Below are 21,965 nucleotides of genomic sequence, written 5' to 3'. Positions count from 1 at the left end.
AGACCTTATTACTCTCTACAACTACCTGAAAGGAGGTTGTGGAGAGGAGGGACCTGGCCTTTTCTCCCAAGTGACTGAGGACAGGACAAGGGGGAATGGCCTCAAGTTCCGCCAGGGGAGGTTCAGGCTGGATATCAGAAAAAAATTCTTCACAGAAAGAGTCATCGGGCACTGGAACAGGCTGCCCAGGGAGGTGGTCGAGTCACCTTCCCTGGAGGTGTTTAAGGAACAGGTTGATGAAGTGCTTAGGGACATGGTTTAAGGGAGTGTTAGGAATGGTTGGACTCGATGATCCAATGGGTCCTTTCCAACCTGGTGATTCTATGATTCTATGATATGGTTAAGAGGATTCCTTATGTGAGCGTATGCACATGGATGCCTGTTAAAATACTGTAGATAATTTTGGGAGCTAATATTTAGCTCTCAGAACTTCTGGTTACTGATGCCTGTCTGCCTGTTTCCATGTCAAAGCTTTCTATGCTCAAGCCATAGGGCAAGCCAGTAACATACAGAGGAAAGCAATTGAATTTCTAGTGAATTTTCTGTATTAATAATAAAACTAGATACCTAGCAAAATACAGGAAATCTCACTATCAGGCTGCAATCAGTCAGCAAAGAGGGAGAGAAGTGAAGAAATCCATTCTCTGTAGTAAAGCAACATCTGTCTTATCTATACTGAAGAGAAGTTGGTAAGTTAATTGCTGTGCAATTCTGATTTCCCCCTTGTTATCTGCAATCAAGCAATAAAGTCACTTTCTTCATACAGAGTCTGTATATATACGGCTGATCTAGCACAGTGGTAAAGCAGAGAGGTCAGATGCCAGCAAACCAAGGTAACAAAGAAGAGTTTGCTGCTACACAGAATCTTGTGAGTACTCACACAAAGCTCTCTTTTGCAGAAGCCAAAATCTGGCACTGTCTATGAAGACGGCCAGCGTCTGATAGCAACAGGCCTTTTCTAGGCTGCAAAATAATAGATAAAGAGTAGCCTTGCTCCTGCCACCTTTCCCTGACTCACTCTGCAGCCTCCAAAGCCTGAGCAGCTCCCACCCCTGCCTGTGGTTTGCCAGCTGCTCCTCTCAAGCCAGTTCCCAGCCATCCCAGAGGGGTGCCTGCTCTCACCCCCTTCCAGAAAGGTATCATAAGGCACTCTGTCCTTCTGACCACAGCCTGGAAACTGAGCACATACAGGGAGGGGGGAAATAAATACAAATTAATAACCTGATGCTCCTTATCAAACCTCTCTTCCTCATTTTTCATCTTTTTGTCTCTTTCAAGGTTTATGCTTGGCACCTGAAGCAGTTTCAGTCCTAGAAGGAAAGAAATTGAAAAGGACTTTTCTTCAGCCACACAATAGCCTATTGTGCTCTCAAGGCAGTAAGCAGTTGGGAGACACATTCCTATTTTCTGTGAGTTATTATGACCATTTATTTCTGTCTCTAGGCTAGAGAGCATGGAATGATAGGTTCAATATTTGTAAAATATTTGTAAAGCCCCTAAATGCTGCCTCTTAAGCTGGGGTAGACTTCAACTGCCCAGTAGTAGGATAGCCCTACAAGAACAGACTTGGCACTTGGAATATCCTCCCGTCACTTAATATAGAGGCTAATAGAAGCTTCTTGTTTTCGCCAAAGCCATCTGTTCAGTAAGGCAACGTCCTGATACCATTAGGAGCCGCTTGTCGAAATGGTGTCCTTATGTCACCTTTGACCCACAGCTGTGGCACACTTCACAAATCTATACAGTTGATATCAGAGCCCAACACTGCTAATTAGAGACAGAAAGTGTATCTTACTGTTCTAACTTAAAATTTGACATTTATATTTAGGTAGACTCCATCAGTCTTGTGTGTTCTCAGGCTGCATCATGTGCAACTTATTAAAATGAATTATGGGGGCAAAACTCCAGTGTGTTTAAAAAACAACTATCATTAGTAGTTCTCTATATTCCTTGTATAGGTCTGAAACAGTTTAACTCTATAATAAAGGCTTTTCATACTCTTCTATGACTTAAAGAGCATTAAAGGTGTTTACACAAACTGCACTACAGCCTTTAGTGACACAGTAGCATTTGTTTCCTCATGCCACATTGTTCTCCACACTGAATAGCCCTTTGTCTGGCAAGGAACTGCGACTACACACTGCCTACTTCCAGATTCTTTACTAGGTGAAAGCATACTGATTCACAGTTTGGTTGCTAACATTGCACCTTTTAAAAATCAGAATATAATTAGGTACTCAAATACCTGTGCCCTTCTTATACAAGTATTTTTTAGAAAGGAAAATTAATAGATGGTAAAGATGGGAACTGAAGTTGCAACAAGAAAAGTATGTTGTACATCACTCCAATGACAAATTAAGCTAGAAGAACCTTAGCAATACAGAGAGGTCAAGACACAAGACTGATGCTACTCCACGGCCTGCGTTGAAGACATTATTCTCAACTCGAGACTTCACAGGGGTCAACACTAGCTAAGCCCAGACTGATACTGGAACACAAGAGCCTTCTCCTCTGCCAGTTCAGAGGCAGAAGTTAGGAGTCTTTCCATGCTTACCCGTGTAAGACTTCTAGCATAAAAACTGGAAGAACTGACAAATATAAATCTGTGATAAAGAGTTCTAGAAGCACTATAGTAACTTTAGTAAGCTACCAAAAAATAAAGACATGTAGAGATTTCAAGAAGTAATCTCTAAACAAATACTAAAAAAGAAAAAAAAAGTGAAAAACATAGGTAGAAAGGAAAGAATAGATGATGCGTAAGAGGTTTATACCACTAAGTATGTTCCCCCAAATTGTTACAGTATACTGGAGTACCCAAAGTTTTCAACAAAACAAAAAAAAAAATGCACATGTGCAGAAAAAGATTAACTGACCTTACCTGTTCTCTCTATAGGAGTCAGCTTTCCCCAGGGTTGTTCAAAAGTGGCTTTATATCAGAATAGAAAACAGGTAACAGGAATTAGAATGAAGTGCAGCAAATGTGACAGAGGGCAGGGACACAGCTTAAAGCAAACACTCTCTTTTATTACTTAGTTCATCAAAACATTTCAGTTTTCTCCGTAGAATCTGAACCAGAGCAGCAATATACTCATTTGCCTACTGTAACATTTCCATAGGAGTTAGCATGACAGACTGTGTGTGCGGGACTAATGCTTATGGTGTTCAAGTCACTTGAAAACCGAACCATACTCTTACAAGCAGCAGTGACAAATGACTTCTAGTAATCTTCTCATTACTCAGCTTTGAGCACCACACAGAAAAGAAGAAATTTCTTTGGAAAAGAAAGAGACCTTGCATTCTTGTGTATTGATAACTGTCAATGTCTAACAACGGAACTATTACAGTAGGTTTGGTATTATGGGTTTTACAACAAAACATTTGATGAGGTTTGTTTATTAGTTTATTTGGCGTGTGTTTAAGACATGAAAATTTTCAGTGTTTTGATAAATTTTTGTACAGAAATAGTTTTGATTAACTACTCAAAGCTTTAGAAAATAAATATTTCAACGAATAAAAGATCTGATTAAGACACAGTAATGAGAAAGGTATAAGAAAATGCAGTTAAAATATATAAATTTCAAGTGCAAAAAGAAACACTATTATTTCTAAAGAGTTTGAACCTTTTCCCAAAACCCTTTCTCTGTCTGTCTGTTTCTCTCTCTCTAATAAAGCTAAAATACCAGCTTTTAAATAGGAAGCCCCACTATTGAGCTGGTAGGGAAGATACATCTATTGCACTAGAAGTACAAAGCTAAGAAGAATGAATAATATTTTATTTTTAAACTTATTTACAAAAGGATATTGCACCAATCCATCGTCTTTTTTTCAGTTTAATATTTTAAGGGAAAGTCTGTTATTTACAAAGTTAAAAACAGAAGTGCAAAAGCAGACTGAAAGAAACCAGAAAGAATAAAGTTTATTTAAATTGCTAAGTATAGTTTATTACCTGACCACAGCCCACAACCAGTATGATCCCAAATAACTTGTATCATATGTATCTCTAATTTAAGGAATCTTTGCATTTCTCTGTAGGTGCAAGCCTTATCTTTTACACCAGCCACCAGAAGGTCTAAGTAAAATGTAAAGACTAACCATAGCTTAACTTCACAGCTTTATTTCTCCAGGAAAGTGATGTTCTTTTCGGTAAATTGAAAAAGCTATACGGTATTACACATGTGTTTCAAAAGTAGTGATAAATCAGGCATGATGGTTTTTACTCTCTCTAACCACCATGAGATAAAATTTGCTGATATTTCAGGACTGACTACTCCAGAGACACTGCCAGTCCAAATTACTTTAGCACAGCATACGGTCCTCTCTCAGTCTATCTGCCACTGGGACTGTCATGATGCATTTCTGGGGTGTAGGTAAGTAGAACAATCATGACCCAGAGGTGAAGTAATGCCTGGGAAAAGAAAAGAATTAACTTATCAGCACTGGCAATCACTGTTTGCAGCGGCAGTAAATATGAGAGCTCTCAATGAGAGCTAATAAAACCTGGTTTTGTAGAAACAATTTTACTAAATATTTTTCCTGTCATCCAGATACTCCTAAAAAAAGCATTCTTATTTGCACAATGAAATGCTGTGTCAGGTTCTGAAGAAGCCACTCTTAGAAAGCTAAAGACTTTACATAAACAGCAAAAATAAAGCAGACTGGTTGCCTACAGATTTGTCTTCTGGCTTCTCTTTTCCTCCATCCCCCAGTAAGTTCAGTTGTTCTCTTCAATATCCAGCTCCCAGCCCACAGACAGCACATGATGTGATTTGCCTCAAGTGACTGATAAGGCACTGCTCCCATGCCAACTGGCTGATACCAGACTCTGTAAAACAGCTGAGTTCTGCTTTCCTACTCTGTACCATAAGCACCAATCCAGGGCATTTTTATGAACTGTTTAGGAATATTAATTCTCATTCAAATTTTGCTGAAATTATCCAATTAGAATAGAAATTGTTGGGGTTGCAACAAGGGAGGTAACCAACAGAACACATAAGCCACATCTCCTTAAGAAAAAAATAAATCAAGTTACAATAGTCATAGTCATGTTTTGAGAGGAAAAAGGGTGACTGCCATTGAATTCCCAATATACAGCTCCTTTGCAACCATAACTGAGTTTCATTTCAGACAGCACCTTAGGTGCTGTAAGTCTTCAGTTATTGTGGTACAAAGCATTTTATTCATATATTGATAAGTCTAAGTCATGAATAGGGAGAGAGAGAGAGGTTAGGATTAAATAGCCCTGTTCCTTCCAGTACTTGATAGGCTGGAAGAAGCAATTGCAAGGGCAAACTGTAATTTCCTTTATTCATCCACATCTGCCTGCTTTATATCCTGAAATAGCGATAGCTGTTCTCAGAAACTCTTTTCAGAAGAATCATTATGCCTTCTAAAGCAACATTTTTTCATTTCAAAGACTCAAAGGCTCAACTCACTGAATATTTTCAAGCAGGGCAGGCTGCACACCTACCTTATCCCAGGTCACTTAAACTGACAGACATCTGCCCTCCAGTGGAAAAAAGAGGGATTCAATTTTTATCAACTGCAAGTCTGACAATGAACAATGGATGAACAACTTTTTACTACTTGTCTAAGTCTAGCAAACAAAAACTCGTCTTGATACTTTTTCAGCTTCTAGAGCAGTGAGATTGTTGGTCACTGAACAAAAGTGAAGTGCCAAATATTAAAAAAAGCTATAAACCAATGTAATTTTCCTCAATGAAGTGCAAGCAGGTGTGGTTGGTTAACCTTAGCGCTAGTACTGAAACTCAACTTCTACAGTGTTTTAAAGACAATTGTGTAACTGCCATCTAAGACTACTGTACTATGATTCCTAGGAAAAACTGAAAATTGCCAAGCAACATGACTCCAAAACGCTGTTAAAAAAATACTATTGGGTGTGCTTTACAAAAAGTTACAGGAAGTTGTTAATTATATAGCCTTTTGAACATCAAATATCTTGCAATTTAAGGTTTTACGTAAACTGGCAATAGAAATCTTGCATTAAAGTTACTTTGAAGGAAGCTTACTCACCATGTAAATGATTACAAAGACTCTTGCTATGGGATACCGCCTTAGAAAGATTCCCAGCCGAATGCTACACAAGAGAAAATGAAGTGCACAAGTTAACACTTAACAATAAATCCATGTTCCCCTCATTCCAATCACCCAAAACTCACGAATATTAGCTGATGTTATACACACAGCTTTACTTCTGATTTGAATTTTTGCATTCAAGACATTAAAACAGAGTGAGAAAATTCAGAATTCAGACCATAAAATTTTCTCCTTTTTCTTCTATTACATGCTAGGCTCAGAGGTTTTGAAAAAAAGCTAAGACTCAGGAGTTGTAGAGGTGCTTTAAAACTTACAAATATACTATGTATTTCCTGACATTCTTCACAATGAAATGAAAGTACCACACAAGCATCAAGGACATTCTATCAAGGTACCTTGCTGTTAAGGGATTAAAAGTATGACCTAATTTTGTTTTCTATTTGTATTTTGTTCAAGTTTTGGAGCAGACCTTTGTTGTTAATATTGACATTTAACGTAACTGTTCAGAAAAGGGATCAATCCAGGTCTTTTGCTGGATCCAGAATGATTTTTATTTACTAATTTCTCAAGCAGATTGTCTTTTAAGGAAACAGCTGCACTGGGTCAGAACCTTGTCTTTGAGATGCCTGAACAGGAGTAAAAGAACACTTATGATACTCTTCCACTAATACATATATAATGTATAAAAATACATTAATGTATTAATGTATAAAAATACATATATAATGTATATGCCCAAGTATATAATATCAGGAAAGCACAAGTGAACTAGGTCAATATTTAGTAGTTTACACTGTACTTCCTGTATTAGCTTCATTATTTTTCACTTTTACTTTCATAAAAGCAATTTGAAACAGAAGGTGTGCCACTTGAAAACTGCGAAAGGATTCCAGCAATTACAAAACGTGTTTCCTTAGGACACTCTTACCTAAACTGATCTATACTACTGGCAGCTTTGCGAACTCTCCCATACATTCCTGCCATGTTAGCATCCATGTCACTAAACAGAACAGGAACATTACGCATACGAGTACCTATTTGAAGGAGGGGAAAAAAAGGAAAAACCTCATTAGTTTAAAACCAGTCAAGATGGCTTAAGTATAATAAATTGATAATGTATAACAAAGATATATAAAAAATAACACAAACCCATTGATTAATCTAATTTGTGAGTGCCATTTTGCTGGGTGCAGAGGGGTGTGTCTTTGGGGGAGAATTCTTCATAAACGTAAAAATTTAGTCAAGTCAAACGTTTCTTCTACTTAGTATATTGTTAAAATTTATTTTAGTTCACTGGATGGACATCAATATTCACTTATAACATGTAATAACTCTACTATTAGGTGTATAAAATGATGAGTTTGATACTCAGTTTCTACATTTGCTTTAATTTCTCATACAGTAAAACTCTGATAGCATTTCTGATACTAACTTGTGTATTCTGAAAATTTCTACATTACTTACATTTTTACTATATATCAACTGTATTAAAAAACAATTCTCAGATGTTATCATAAACTTCAGCTTAATAAAGTTAAGTAAAAAACAAGCCTAAAGGAAATACATTTCAACTTTGCTAGTTCTCCTGCTTTATGTCTTTAAAAGTATTTCAGAAGCAGAGAATCAACTCATTTTACACCTCTTAGGAATTGTCCACTGCTTTTGAAATCACTCACCATGCATACAAAACTACAAATTTTGTCTTTGAAATGAAACATCCCAAAGCCATGGATCAACTGCTGAGGTTCTTCTAGAGATATAGGATGACTGCTACACAGTACAGACAAACTCACTTCAGCAGAATCACCATATTTAGGTTGCTTTTCAAGATAAACAGAAAGCAAGGAGGAAGCTGATATCAATCAGAACTCTGATCAACTCTCAAAAGGAAGAAATTCATTCTTGCTTACCTCCCAAACCCTTTTTATAAGGGGAATACCTGTATCCTGCTTCGGACATTCAGTTTAAACCACAAAAGACAGATTTATTTGCACCTGACAGGCTTTGTAAATACGATTGTTCCAAAAGTGCCACAGTATTGAGAATTGAAGATTAAATTGGCTTTATTAACTTTATTTAAAGTCATTTACCCACAAAAAGGACCTGTTACTTAACTATTTTTTATGATAGTGGCTGCTGCTGACAAGGTCTCTGGCATAAGCTGCATATTTACACCTTTATTTTTTGCTTCCAAACGCAGACTTTCAGGGAAAGGCACTATGAAACTTAAAAGTCTAAACTACAGAAAAGTGAGGTTTAAGTTTTATATTTCTTTACCTTCAGAACTGTCAATTCCTGCCATATTAATGGAAGGTCCATTAGCACTAGTGCCTTGGATTGCCTTCAGCTGTTGCTCAAGTCGTTCCAGTTGATAGACAAGTGAGTTTTTCTCTGTGCTCAGGCTCTCTAACATCGTTTGCTTCTGAATTAGTGTTTCTGTCAGCTGATGAAGCCGATTTTCTAATTCTGTCTGACTACTACTACTTAGTGCCTTGTTTGTGAGCTAAAAAAAAAGCAAAGAAAGAAAATCAGAAAAAGCTTCAAGTCTGACCAACCAGCATATTACAGAACTCTTAACAACAGAGGACCACGTTACCTCATTGTGGAATTTTCATGGGATACTACTAGCAAAATGATCATGAATGAGAACAATAAAGAAGAAACTTAATTTCGACAGTTGCTTAAACAAGATTTTATGTGACACAAAAAAATATGCAAAAATGTATTCATGTTTTCTACCACTAATCACATGAATATTTCTGTATAATCATTTGACCAAAGATCAATGCTATACCTCAGAATTGAGTCTGAATGGTAAGCATGACAATAGCAAGATAATCCAGCCTGGCTATCATACCTGCAACTTCACAAAACAAAAGACTACATAAAAAGCTTTCAAGTTTTCAAGGAAGGGAAAACTCAGTACCAACCGGGAGAATCTGATGCCATTCTACAGGAAAGTTTGAAAAAAAAATTAAAAAATGGTGAAAATGCAGTATGTGTTGCAGAAGAACTGAGGAGCACTGAGGCAGGAAACATGATTATACTAGCGAACAGACACAGCACGGACAGCAATGAAGACATGGATCATGTAATTCAATTTCCAGAAAATATTTAAAGCAAATGGGAATCTCCAAATTAGCCATATGTGCAGTAGCTCATCTATTCACTATAGTCTTGGACCTCAGCCACTTGTAGCATCATATACCACAACGATGTAGCTTCAAGGGGGACAAAACAGAATCGGCAGGAAACAGAAGTGAGTTGTCACAAATACAATGGATGCAATGCACCAGGGCAGGTGCCGATAGTCCTAAAGCCAGCAATGCCAGAAGAATCATCTACCAATAGGCTCAGAAAATTTGCATCACAACACAAATATTTCCAAATCTCTAACACTATAACTGTACAGCTGACTATAGCTGACTCTAGACTATCAATTTCTCTACATACAGACTACTTTTCATTATACTAAGGTAATTTACACAAAATGAAGCCTATGCCTTCATGCTGCTCAAGAAGACTGTGAGAATTTGCAAGTATCACAAGGTTCAAAAAGGGTTAGACTGATTCAGGGAAAATAAGTCCGTAGAATACTAGTGAGACTTAGTAAGAGACTTAAATACTAATGGTCCTAATTCAACTGCTGATGCAGAGTGAGCACAAGGGAGTGAAGAAAGTGGACAGGCTCACAAGCTGGTCCCATTCCCACTGTCAAAGATACAGCAGTGGGCTAGATGGATCACTGAGTCTGTAGGACATTATTTATGTCCTTATGCCTAGTTAAGAATCGTGATGACCTAATGAGAAGCCAATGCCTTGTTTTAGTTTTCAAAAAGAATGTTGACCCAGTACCACCCCTTCAGATCTAGTTAGGACACAGCTTGGGTTTTTTTCCCTTGAAGGCAAAAGCCTGTGCAATCATAAATTAGGTTATTTACTACTTCACGATTCCCCTTCTTGTACTCCCTCTGCTCAAAATTCTACTCTGTATTGAAAACAAGTACACTGTAACTCATTAGTAAAGCCTTTGTTTCTTTTGTACAGTTTAATCAAATTACTAGTTCTCGCTACTGTTTTCATAATTCAACGTGATAAAGTTATTTTCTATACATATATAGTACCTGATTTCTGAGCTTCTGAATTTCTTCCTCTCTGTCTTTTATTCTGCTCTGCAAAGTATGCTTTGTTCGATACAGTTCTTCTTCAGTATAATGGAGTTCCTATAACATTATCACAATCGCAAATAAAAGACCTTATACGTACAGGTATTTCAAGACATTCTATCTAGAGTTTCACAGTAGAAACAAGAGAGCAATATGCTGCAATCAAATATAAACAAAAATGTAATACTAGTTAAGCGTCTGGCTAGAAGGCAGGGCGGGGAGGGAGCACTGAATATGAAGACACAACCTATAAAAGACTTACCAAATTCTTTTGTGAAGACTGACCCAATAAAAATATTAATCCAGACTAGTTTACTAGGAGTCATACAATTTCATTTGGACCACAATTTATTTTCCTTACACACTCACAGTTTGTTAGATTGCTATCTTCAGAAGATGTCAATAATGTAACTTAAACGATTAGGAAATATGGAGGGGGGAATCTGTATTCCCAAAATAAACCCATCAACCTTAGATACCATTTCATAAAAGTGTTTAAAAATCCTTGTCTTATTTAGCTATCATTTTGCATGACACAGATCTTCCTTGAAAGCTTAGTATGAATTAACATATTTGAAAGGAAAAGGAATATTAATAAGGGACAATTTACTGAACAGCAAATCTAACCATAGGTTTTGTTACTATCATGACTTAGCAGCTATTTTAACTCTCAGGTAAATACCTGTCATGCTTATGTTTTAAATTGATACAGTGATTTGAAGACTGTCTTACTTCAGCTGCCATTCTGTTCTCCTTTCAAAACAACAGTCGTACAAGAATTAACTTTCTACTTATTTTCCCATCTTCAATCTCAGACACATTACAGTCAAAGGAATTTCCAGACAGAACAGACTGTAATTGTGTCCACAATTATTCTAAAAACACATGTAAACATGTGTCATCAGAAGGAATACTTCAATTACTGCAATAACTGATAATGCCTTTTTTAAGGTCACCTCACTTTTTCTATATGTAGTATTGATTTAAAAGGGCAGGAGTAAAAACTACAATCTAACATCTGCTTTGCTAAAATAAACATCAGCTATCCATCAAGAGTAGACTTCAACTTCTGCCTTTTAATTAGTTCAAGCTGCTAGCATCTCATTAAAATGTAATTTCTGGAAGGACAGATAATCCCATAAGATAAATTGTTCCTAGCAGACACAGTGTACTCTCTGGCTCTCCTCATTAATAATACACATTACATGAGCTTTTTCTTACCGAGAATTTTTTTAATAGAGTGCAAAAAATTTGTCCAATTTCTACTGAACAATGTTTGTTCACATGAAACATGAGTTTGCTTCTTTTACCCTCTTTTTAGCACAAAACTGCTCAAATCAAGGGGAAGTTTACTTAAAAAGATGACTGTCACATAATTCATTAATACCAGCAATTTGTTTTACAGAGCAGTTTGGAAGTAACAGCATTTAGATTCAGAACTGAGTAACAAGTGGATTAAAAAAAATAAATCTATGAACTGGTACTACAATAACATAATTTTACAAGTTGAATCTTCTAGTAATTGAGCACAGTAAGTGCCACAGCAACCATTTTTAGTATTTGAGTTTCCTGACATAAACAACAGTTACAAATGTTACTATATCCCTATTTGATTCTTCCCTGGCTGAATAAAAGTTAAGATCATGATCAATTTTGTACACTCCCTAGGGTAATTTTTAAATTAAAAAATAAACCATATGGCTTATTCTTTAATACATCAATGAGAACTCTGTTTATCAGAAGTATCCACAAGGTCCTGTCTACTGCTTAGTATTGACTGTGCTTTGTCTGGCTTAGTGGCATGCATTAAACTTTTAGGGATTTCTTCAGAATACTAGACAAAAAAATAACCAGAACACTGCAAAAGCTGCTCTCTTAAGCCAAATGCTTTAGTGATGATGCCACAAGAGGCCTAAAATAAGACCAGTCAGGTTTACAGAATTCCTTACCTGTTTTTGTCTTTCTAGTTCAGCTTCTGCCTCTTGTTTGGCCGTTTTATGTGCCACTATTTGCTCTTGTAGGTCTTGAAACTGCTCTCTCACTGACTCAGCTTCACTTACCTGCTGAGTCTCCATATCCTGAAATGGACAGAAATGTTGCCATTTCACTAGCATTTAAACAATACTGCTATCTGTCACTGGTAACAGCAAAAAAAAAGTTGTATCTGCAACATGTTTCAAAGGAAAATGAAGGTGAGCATGTGCTGAATAAAAATATTCTGTATAAAATGACCAAATATCCTTTATTAACATATTAATAAAATAAATGCATTTTGTGAACACGAAAAGCCTCCACTTTTTCCCTTCTACTGTCTACAGGCTAGGACTGTGTAAAGTAGGCTTGCATGCAACTGCTGGGTTGAGCCAATTATGACAGCAGATGACTCAGATTACAGTTCCTTTGAGGATCAGTAGCCCTTGCAGAAAAAGATACAGGTGATGTCTGCAGAAATCACCACACTTGTTTGGAAAGAAATGCTTTCCTCTAAAAAAGCACACAGCAGCAAGAGAAGAGAGTAGTATCTATAGTATTCTTCCAATCACAAGCTGAAGTGGTGAGAAAGAACATGGAAATAAATTGTTTACCAGTAAGCACTTGCCTTGCCTTACCCTGAGCCAAAGCTGGCTTATTTTAATACTAGGTCAAATAAACACTAGAAACAACAGCCCTAAAGTATAACAGAAAACAGTTCTTTGTGTATGGTTAACTACAAATATGCGTATATATAATCATAGCTACCTGGAGCTCAGTTCTCATCTGTTGTATTTGCCCCGTTAGTTTTTGTATTTCTTCTCTCTGAGTGTCTCGCTCATGTCTCAGTTCTTCTAGTTCCATTGTGCTTGCAGTATTGCTATCCAGGCCTTCAATACCAGAGCCTTCTTTTAAGCTGTTTATCAACTTTTCTTTAGACTGAAATAATAAATAAATATATAATTTATTGTGATATTTAACAAGTGCTCAACTAGAATATGCCAAAATTACTTCGCTCTAAAATTCAAATACAGACATACAGTAAAAGAGCTGTTTTATCTGCTCTTTTAGAATCATACAATCATTTGGTTGGAAAAGACCTTTAAGACTGAGTCTGCCCATAAACCTAGCACTGCCAAGTCTATCACTGAATCATGCCCCCAAGTGCCACATCTACATCTCTGTTAAACAGCTCCAGGGATGGTGACCAAACCACCACCCCGGGCAGCCTCTTCCAGTGCTTGACAAGCCTTTCAGTGAAGTAATTTTTCCTAATTTCCTATCTAAACCTCCCCTGGCACAACTTGAGGCCGTTTCCTCTTGTCCTATCATTTGTTACTTGGGACAAGTTTTTAGCCATGTTAATAATGACATTACACATTTTAAAACTAAAACGCTTCCCTACTGATCATTTTCTGACTTCCTGTATTCCATGAGACTGGATTTACTGAAAGCCTGTGTCATCTGATGAAAAGTACAGCCTGAATGTGCCTGAATGTTAAACATACCATGGATAAAAATTTTGGCTTTCCAGCTACCATAAGAGAGAAGGCACTAAAAGACATTAAGGACAAAATCGACCTTTCAGTCCATTCTTTCGCCTGCTAACAGAGACAAATAAGAGCCAAATAAGACAATAACTCTTCTAAGAAAGAGGATGGATCACTTTATTCAGAATCAACCTAATGTTAGCTTGACACCAACTTGTCATCTCATGCTTCTCGTATTTATAAAGTGATTTTAAAACCTGTCCTTGGATATCAGAATAAATTATTCTAAGCAGACACCTTTACCTTTGACATTTTGCTAAGTTTTATTAACACAACTCAAACTGACCACATCTGGATTTGTTATCTTTGACAACTTAAGTAGCATAGAGCTCTGCACAAAACACCTACTTTTACCAGTGTTTATATAGTGCTAATCCCATGCAAACTTTCAGAATACATACAAATATTTTCATCTGCTCACACAAGTATCCATCATATGCTTTGCTTCAGCCTTAAGCAGAAAAGAGCAGTATTCTTGACTCAAGAGTACTGGGTGTGGAACAAACTGTAGGTTACATCTATTTCTCTACCTGCCTAAGACTGGACTCTCAAATGTTGAACACAGATGTGACTGATGTGGCATAATAAGGGCAATGTTCACCCAGATTCTTCTTCTAAAGCTCAGGAGCTGAACTTCCATTTCAATTACTTAATCTGTAAACTTAAATTTACAAAATGCATACTGGCAGCTGTTCTGTATGGTTATGATTACAGATATGCCCCAAAATATATTACAGGTCACATGAAAAAAAAAACCCACAGATTACTTGAAGCATAACACTTGAAAAATTTAAGCGTACAAATCAATACAGAAATGCTTACTTGGAGTATGCGAGTTGCTTTCTGTTTGTAGTCTGTCAGCTCCTGCTTTGCAGACTCTAGGTGGTTTTTAGTTACTTTGACTTGCTGCTGAAGCTCATCAGCTCGTCTCTTCTCATCTAGATACTTTCTTTCTGCTACAGTTATCCCTTCTGCCAAGTTCTGACGTTCTGCTTCCATTTTACTTAGACGAGCTGCAAACTCATTCTATTAGCAATAAAGAAACAATACTTTGTGTTTAAACACAGTCTCAACTTTAACCTAGAAAGGAAAAAAGAAAGCTTAAAAGCAACTATACCTGAAACACCACTTCACATCTACCACCTTAAAGATGCATTAGCGCTACAGGGAAAGAAATCCTGCTTGCTTAAGCAAGTGCTAAGTTATATCAGAAAAAATATGCATTTCTTCATTACAAATAGGTCTTCCTATTATTTACATTTATTTGGTAAACAAAAAGCAAACTTTCCCCTCAAATGTAGTCTGCCATATTTTCATGTTGTTTTAAAAAAGACAATGATTAAGATTTTCAAAGATGCTACTATACTTAACAGAGGCCAAGCTAAGTTCGGAAAGCAGTGTCTAGCAATGATGTACTCACATCTTTACCACAAAAGTCACTGTTCAGCCTAATATTGTTAATATGACATATTAAAATTGTGTAACAATTTGTTATGTAACGCGATAGCATGGAAAACCAAATTGATTACTTATTTGGTTTTAAAACACGTTTTAACATTAAAGTTGGCATAAAAAAATCCAGTAAAAACTATTAGCATTAATCTTCAAAAACTTTTAATTGCAAAGCTTTTAAAATAAAAGGTCGACTACCATCACACAGACACATTTAGTGCAGCAGACAGCACGTCCCTTCAAGCAGCCAGTACTCTAAACAGGAACTGAAGGGGAAGAGAAAGCAGCTGCAACCTCACGGATCTGAACTCAAAGGCAGAGTTGGAAACTTCCTTACTCTTCGTGTCTAACCTGCATTTGCTTGTAACTTTCTTGCTCTCGCTTGAGTGCAGAGTCTGCATCACGCAGCCTCTCTTGGAGAGTTTGTAGGGCTTGATTTTGCAAACTGCTCCCTTCACTGTGGTCTTGTATTATCCTGAAAAAGCAATATACGTATTAATTGACAAAGAAGAAACTTAGTGTGACTTTCAGGTAGAAATATGACCACCTGAAAATGTACCAAATAATTTGAATATGGTGGCTACAGGTGTGAGGCTGGAGTCCATGACTCATGTAGCCCCTCCCTGACCTATATTCTGGAATATCCAATCGCAGATTCAAATCTCAATCCAGAGATAAGTCTGGAAAGTAATTATATTTGTGGATAAGCAAATGTATTTTTGAGGATAGAAACATTTTTCCCAAGCTCTTCAGCTTCATGTCTCTGACACAAACATAAATACGTCACACAAAATGGATTTCAATAATCAGGTGGCAATTGCCCCTACTTAATATTCACTTGCCCTGTTCCCACTGCCACTTATGATAAAATGGGCTCGGAGCCCTCATATATAATCTTGATACAATCCCCTTTCCCATTACTTTATTTCTTTTTAAAGAGACTAAACTATCTGCCTTAAATTTTCAAACCTATTACTATTTGCAGAGTTATGAAGTACCGTGATTTTTCACTCTGCAATGCTTCCAAAGCTTCTGTCCGAGCATGTAAGAGCTGATCAGCTTCTTGCAACCGTACTTTCAGCACTGCCAGCTGTGAATCCTTGGCAGCAACAGCTTGTGTCAGATCATCAACTCGAGCTCCAAGTTCTCTAACCAGCCTGTCACTCTTTGAATGGTCAACACTGCACTTCTCAACCCTTTCCCGGGATTTGTTCAGCTCTACAAAACAAAACGTCTCTTATTTATTAAAGTAGGTATTACAAAGTTGATGCAAACATCATATTTCTTAAAGAAATTAAATACAACCAAGTTGAAGTAATACTGAATGCTTATGAGCTTCCAAGAAATAACAATAATATTTTGCAGGTGATCTCAAAACAAGCATTCCATTCTGTGTCACACTGCAGATGACAAATTTTACCTGCCCCACCCCCTGCAATGGCCTACTGTCAAATACTCCTGTGCAAGCAAACATTTGGAAACCTCTGGATAAAGCATCTAGCTCAAGACTACGTGACAATAAGCTCAACCTAAAAAACAGTAGAAAAACACACCACGTTGAAATAACACCCAAATACTTACAGAGGCTTCTGTTTTTAATCAAACATCACATACTAAGTTTCAATGGAAATTAAAATTCTCTTGCTGACACGGTTGCTTTGAGAAAAATATGATCTCTTAGTTTTATGCCTAACATTAGGAGTTTGTTCAATGTTTTATTGTTTAAGTGTTTAATTTATATTCACATTTTTTATATTTTTCATTTGATTTGGCATTCAAAAAGGTGGTGAAGTCATACAAAAATAGTAAGCGTTATATTTTTACTGTCAGATTTTGGCATCAGAGGTTGTAGCCTACAGCCAGAAAGCAGTCAGATTTTGAAGTATTTAAAGGAATTTACTCCACTAAAAAGAAGTATTTTGCAACAGTCATTAAAACACAAAAGTATTTTAATATTGATAACATTTGCTAACACTGTTTTAATAAGATATAAGTTTTTGAATGGACTTTATCACATTATTTTAATTACCATTTGTGTTATCTTTGTAGCTGAACAAGCCTTTTAGCTTCTCCCAGGTATTACTTTGAAACCAAGAATCACAAGTCATACAGGCAAATATAACTAGGAAGATTTTAACATAAATACCAAACGCTAACATAGAAAAAGCATTGTTTCCTAGTCTACTAGTGTTACAGTAATATGTTATACTTATTATGAAACCACAGTTTGGTAATAAGTTTCCAAACCACAGTACCTTCTTGTGTTTCTTTGGACCTCTGAATTAATGAAGCCATTTCTTGATTTAAAGATTGAACTTCATTCCGCAGCAGCTGGTTCTCCAGGCGAAGATTGGATAGCTCGTGTGATTTCAGATCATCATTAGCTAAAAGGCCAGGATTAGTTACTGCACTTGGTGATGAGTCCTTCACACCATCTCTTTGTGCTTCCAGTCCAGAATCTGAACTGTCTGGAGATTCTGTACAGAGAGATGCAAGTTAGTTCGAATAGATGTATTTGTAAGTTGCCATGATATAAACAGCAACTCCATGTTCCCAATCAATGGTTAAACGTAAAACATAAAAAACTCTAACCAAAATAGCTTATATTGAAATGGAATATGGACCTGCTTCTCCCACTTACACAGAATAAGACTATCACACAGTATATGTGCATCATGCAGCATTTTTCTTAATTCTGCAAGACAAGACATTCAAGTTATAAAATTTCTTATTACATTAATATCAAATTTATTTTTCAAAACATTAATTCTTTTTATGACTATGCTACCAAGATGTCTTCAGAAGCTGAGAGTTATAGAAGAGATTAAAAATACACAGAACCTAAGTAGGGAAAGTTTTAGTACAAGTTCATTCCACTTCCACATTAAGATTTTGACGATGCAAATTTTATTTTAAAAAACAGTCTGTGCAAATGACTATATTTAAGTAATTTTGATATCAAATTGAAATACATAACTGTCACACAGCTACATATTTTAGGTACCTTTATATAGAAAAGGTTTAGTTAACTTTATATAAAACATACTTCAAGAATAATTTCGGTCAAAACATCACCTTACTGATAATTCTTCATTAAGAATTCTCTCAAAATGTTCTTTCAAAAGCACTTTTCCTATCAGAGAGTGAGTTGCAGTGATTTGAAGCAAAAGTGTGATCTTTCTTTAACAAAAAAAATCTGAGGTAGATATACTCTGTCAAACTGGTAAAAGCTTTCTGCCAATACAAACTAATTCTCTAGATTATAGAAACCCAAATACAGATTTTTATTCCTTTTTTATAATCTTAGAACCTCAGTGAGAGCAGCAAGGGAATTCCTGGCAGTAGTGCGAACAATAGTCCCTTGCAAGGAAGGAGGAAGCAGCAGCCTTTCCCCATCATGCACAAACACACACAGAGCATCCTGAATTAATGCTGTGGAATCAATACATCCACTCTAAGTCCTGATTCCAGCACACAGATAGTCAGAAGTTTTGTAGCAGTGTTAAGATAAAACAACATAGCATGTAACAAGCAAATAAGCAGATGATCCAATCAGCTTGAATTTAGTATGTCCCAGATAAGTAACTGCTGAAAATCCACGGGAACAGACTGCAACTCATTCCAACTAAGACTGCAGCTCAGCTGTTACATTACTTACTCCACCTTGAGACCACCAGCCAACCTGCTCCACCGTCTTTGTTAGCATTGCAACAGCCTGTGTCTCCCAAAGCCGAGGGAGCTGGGGCAGAGTAGTAATTCTGAACACCACCCCACAAGCAAATAGCAGCAGTGACAGCAACACTTCCTCCACATTTTCTCAAACCCCTTTCCTATTTAAACCATTCTAAGTACTGCTTTCTTCCTTCTGATTCATTTACATGATTTCCAAATTCATCCTCACTCCTTTGTCTGGAAAACACATAGACTAATGAAGCTAACGAAGCAAGTAATCAGACATTTGTAGTATGTGTTAGATTTATATCCATGGTGATATATGAAGTATAACATTCATTGGTTTTGCCTACAGTTATTGTATCATAAGCTACTTTTACAGATACTGTACATAACATTCAAATGACACAGACGTACCTATACAACCAGCTTCGAAACCAGCATTCTCAAACTCTATGCTGAAATTGTGTGCTTCCTTATTTGTCAGCTCCACAACGTGAACTCCACTCAATAACCCTCAGAAAAAAATTCAACAGGCCACACTGAGCAAAACAAACTGCTCCTTAAGCACAATCACCAAGGCCATATAGCCTTGTTAGCCAAGTCTAATACATTTGAATTATCATTATCATTAAACCTTACTGAAAAGTTACAGACTCAGAAATACAAAAATATTCACATCTTTGGAAATGAACTCTTTTTACACCTGAGCACACTTACTGTAGTCAGTAAAAAAAACAGCCATTAATATGCTCAGAGTACTGAACAAATAATAAATTATTCTAACTACATTATTAAGAAATAATATAAAAATTTCCTTCAAATTTATAGAATAAACAACAGCAAAGCAGCAAAGTAACAGCAAAGACTGTATAGATTGGACAGTCTGATAGAGAACATCAGTTCCTGACACTTCCTAGCTTTTGACTACCTCCTCTGACTATCTGAGCTGAAGGCTCTTTCAGACGTCTGAATTTAAACTGCAGTAATGAACTACTTCTGGCAAACACAAAGGCTTTACCCATCTAGCTCTCTCACGCCTGTAGCTCTACCACAGTCTTTCCACATCCAACTTCCCACTCTGAAGGACAAGCAAATTTGACAACTTATGCCTCTTCCAAGGTGGCACAGAGACAACCTCCCATGGTGCACTGGGCAATAGCCAACACCATCTATCAGCTGGTGAAACTGACTCACTCCTATGTGGCAACAACAGGCAAGGGCCCCTCAGCAATCAAACAAATGAAGCAGTGCCCATGCTTTTAAGTGGAGATGCATGTGGGCTGGTGCAAGATAAGGTCATAGCTCAAGGAGGTCAAGGTGAGTGGTAGCAATGAAGTAAATCAAGAACATAAATTTAGGTATTAATCATGCAGCTTGTCGAATTAGCATGGTATCTATGATTATCTCAACGAGGAAAAAACATTATGGACCCTGCCATACTCCACACATCTGACATACTACTAACACTAAACATTTCATGAAGTGACAGCAAATCTATTACCTAGCCTTACCCTATATATACTTGGGTTTTAAAATTCTCTAGGTTCAATACTATTTAACTACCATTGCTTTGGCTCCTGATGGAATTATCTTCAGTAGTTTTTGCACTCTGTGTACTGGTAGATGCAGAACTAATGCTTGAAGTCCGAGAGTGATTTTGAAGAACAGGTGCCTTGTTCTTCTCTTTTCTTGAGTCCATCCTCCCGTTAGGCTCTTTCTGTGAACTGTTGAGAAAATCAAATAGCAACTCATCATCGGGTTCAGACTTTTTTCTTCTCACAAAATGTGAGGAAGCTCTGGGTGTAGAAGTACTTTCAGCTGGAGAAGCAACCTCTGAAGATGTCCTACGTGTTGGTTTAACATTTGCTGTTCCTGCTAGGATTGTGGCCTTTTGATGTTTAATGTTGTCTGCTGCTGAGGAGATGTATGCTGCTTTGGACGATGTCTGATATTTCGATTCTCCAGTATGCTGGTGCAAATCAGAATACTCATTGGCAGAGTCCAATTTCTTATTATCATAACCTGCACTGCTTGCTGTATCTTTTTTGCTCAGAGCTGATGCAGCTCCTTGATCAACTCTGTTGAGTAGATCCTCTGCCTTTCCAGCGAGATCAGCAAGCCAGGACATGATGGCTGTCTCTTGATAACTACAACATTAAAAATTCAGGAACATACGCTGCAAAAGACATAGAATGATTACAAATCAGACTGGTGTTGATAAGACAAGGTATATGGGTTACCTAAAGAACTGTTATGTTCATTTATTAGTAATATAATTATCTTTATATCTTTCTCCTACTGGCTTGGTATTTCAGTGATTTGACAACTGATGGAAATAAACTAAATCAGCTTCTGATGAAAACAGACAGAACCAAAGCTTTACTATAAGACAACTCTATCAGTTTCTGGCACAAACACCTGTGACAGAACATCCAGCCTGCTAGACAATCTGCAATAGCAGAACAGAAAAATTACTTGCATCTCATAATATCAAACTCGGTTGGAGAAGTGGCCAGCTGTTTATTACAGAAACAGGTAACAAAAAAGCCGTGGACGTTTGTTCTGCAGATTTGTAATCTGGGTCATAGAAACGTCTCCCTGACAAGCTTTGCAGCCTGCCGTCCCTTTTCTGCCACCAACACAAGGGGCAACTGCACGCCTTCACTTGCAGAGAGCCTGCGAGCCTACAGAGGTGATGTGTGCCTCTATTCCTCCTCCCAGGAAGGGCCCCTTCACCTGGGCAGGCTTGGGGGGAGGGAGAGGTGTCTCCTTGGCCGAGCACACCCACAGAGGGAAGGGGAGAGCGCAGAGGCCGGGCGGGACGTGGATGTCGGGGGTGCCCCCTCCCCCCCCGCCCTTCCCACTGCTGCAGTCGCTGGCCCAACCCCGGATCCCATCCGCCGGCACCTCAGGAGCCTCAGCACAGCCCGCCCTCACCTCCTCCTAGCCCGAGGGGAGTCGTAAAGGAGGGGTGAAAAACGAGAGCCGCGCGGCCGCCACCACTGCGAGACCCCCGGCCGGGCCCAGCCGTGCTGCCCCAACTTCCGGCAGACGTGGCCACCTTCCGGCGCGCGTGCGCAAGAGGCACGGGCAGCTG

At 37.6% G+C, this 21,965-nt stretch overlaps 1 protein-coding gene across 1 annotated transcript; it reads right to left on the bottom strand.

The window, feature by feature from the left end:
• Positions 1–3,018: 3,018 nt before the first annotated feature.
• GOLGA5 (golgin A5) lies at positions 3,019–21,965 on the bottom strand. The gene is made up of 13 exons (XM_054068544.1): positions 21,806–21,965; positions 20,432–21,044; positions 17,449–17,670; positions 16,192–16,411; positions 15,545–15,668; positions 14,564–14,767; positions 12,960–13,130; positions 12,170–12,298; positions 10,179–10,277; positions 8,332–8,557; positions 6,983–7,088; positions 6,031–6,094; positions 3,019–4,405 (listed from the first exon to the last, which is right to left on the bottom strand). Exons 2-13 carry the CDS (start codon positions 20,994–20,996, stop codon positions 4,325–4,327), a joined length of 2,211 nt encoding a protein of 736 aa, XP_053924519.1. The 5' UTR covers positions 20,997–21,044; positions 21,806–21,965; the 3' UTR covers positions 3,019–4,324.

This window comes from Cuculus canorus, chromosome 5 (genome assembly GCF_017976375.1).
Source record: "Cuculus canorus isolate bCucCan1 chromosome 5, bCucCan1.pri, whole genome shotgun sequence".
NCBI lineage: Eukaryota > Metazoa > Chordata > Aves > Cuculiformes > Cuculidae > Cuculus > Cuculus canorus.
This window is presented reverse-complemented; position numbering and strand designations above follow the sequence as displayed.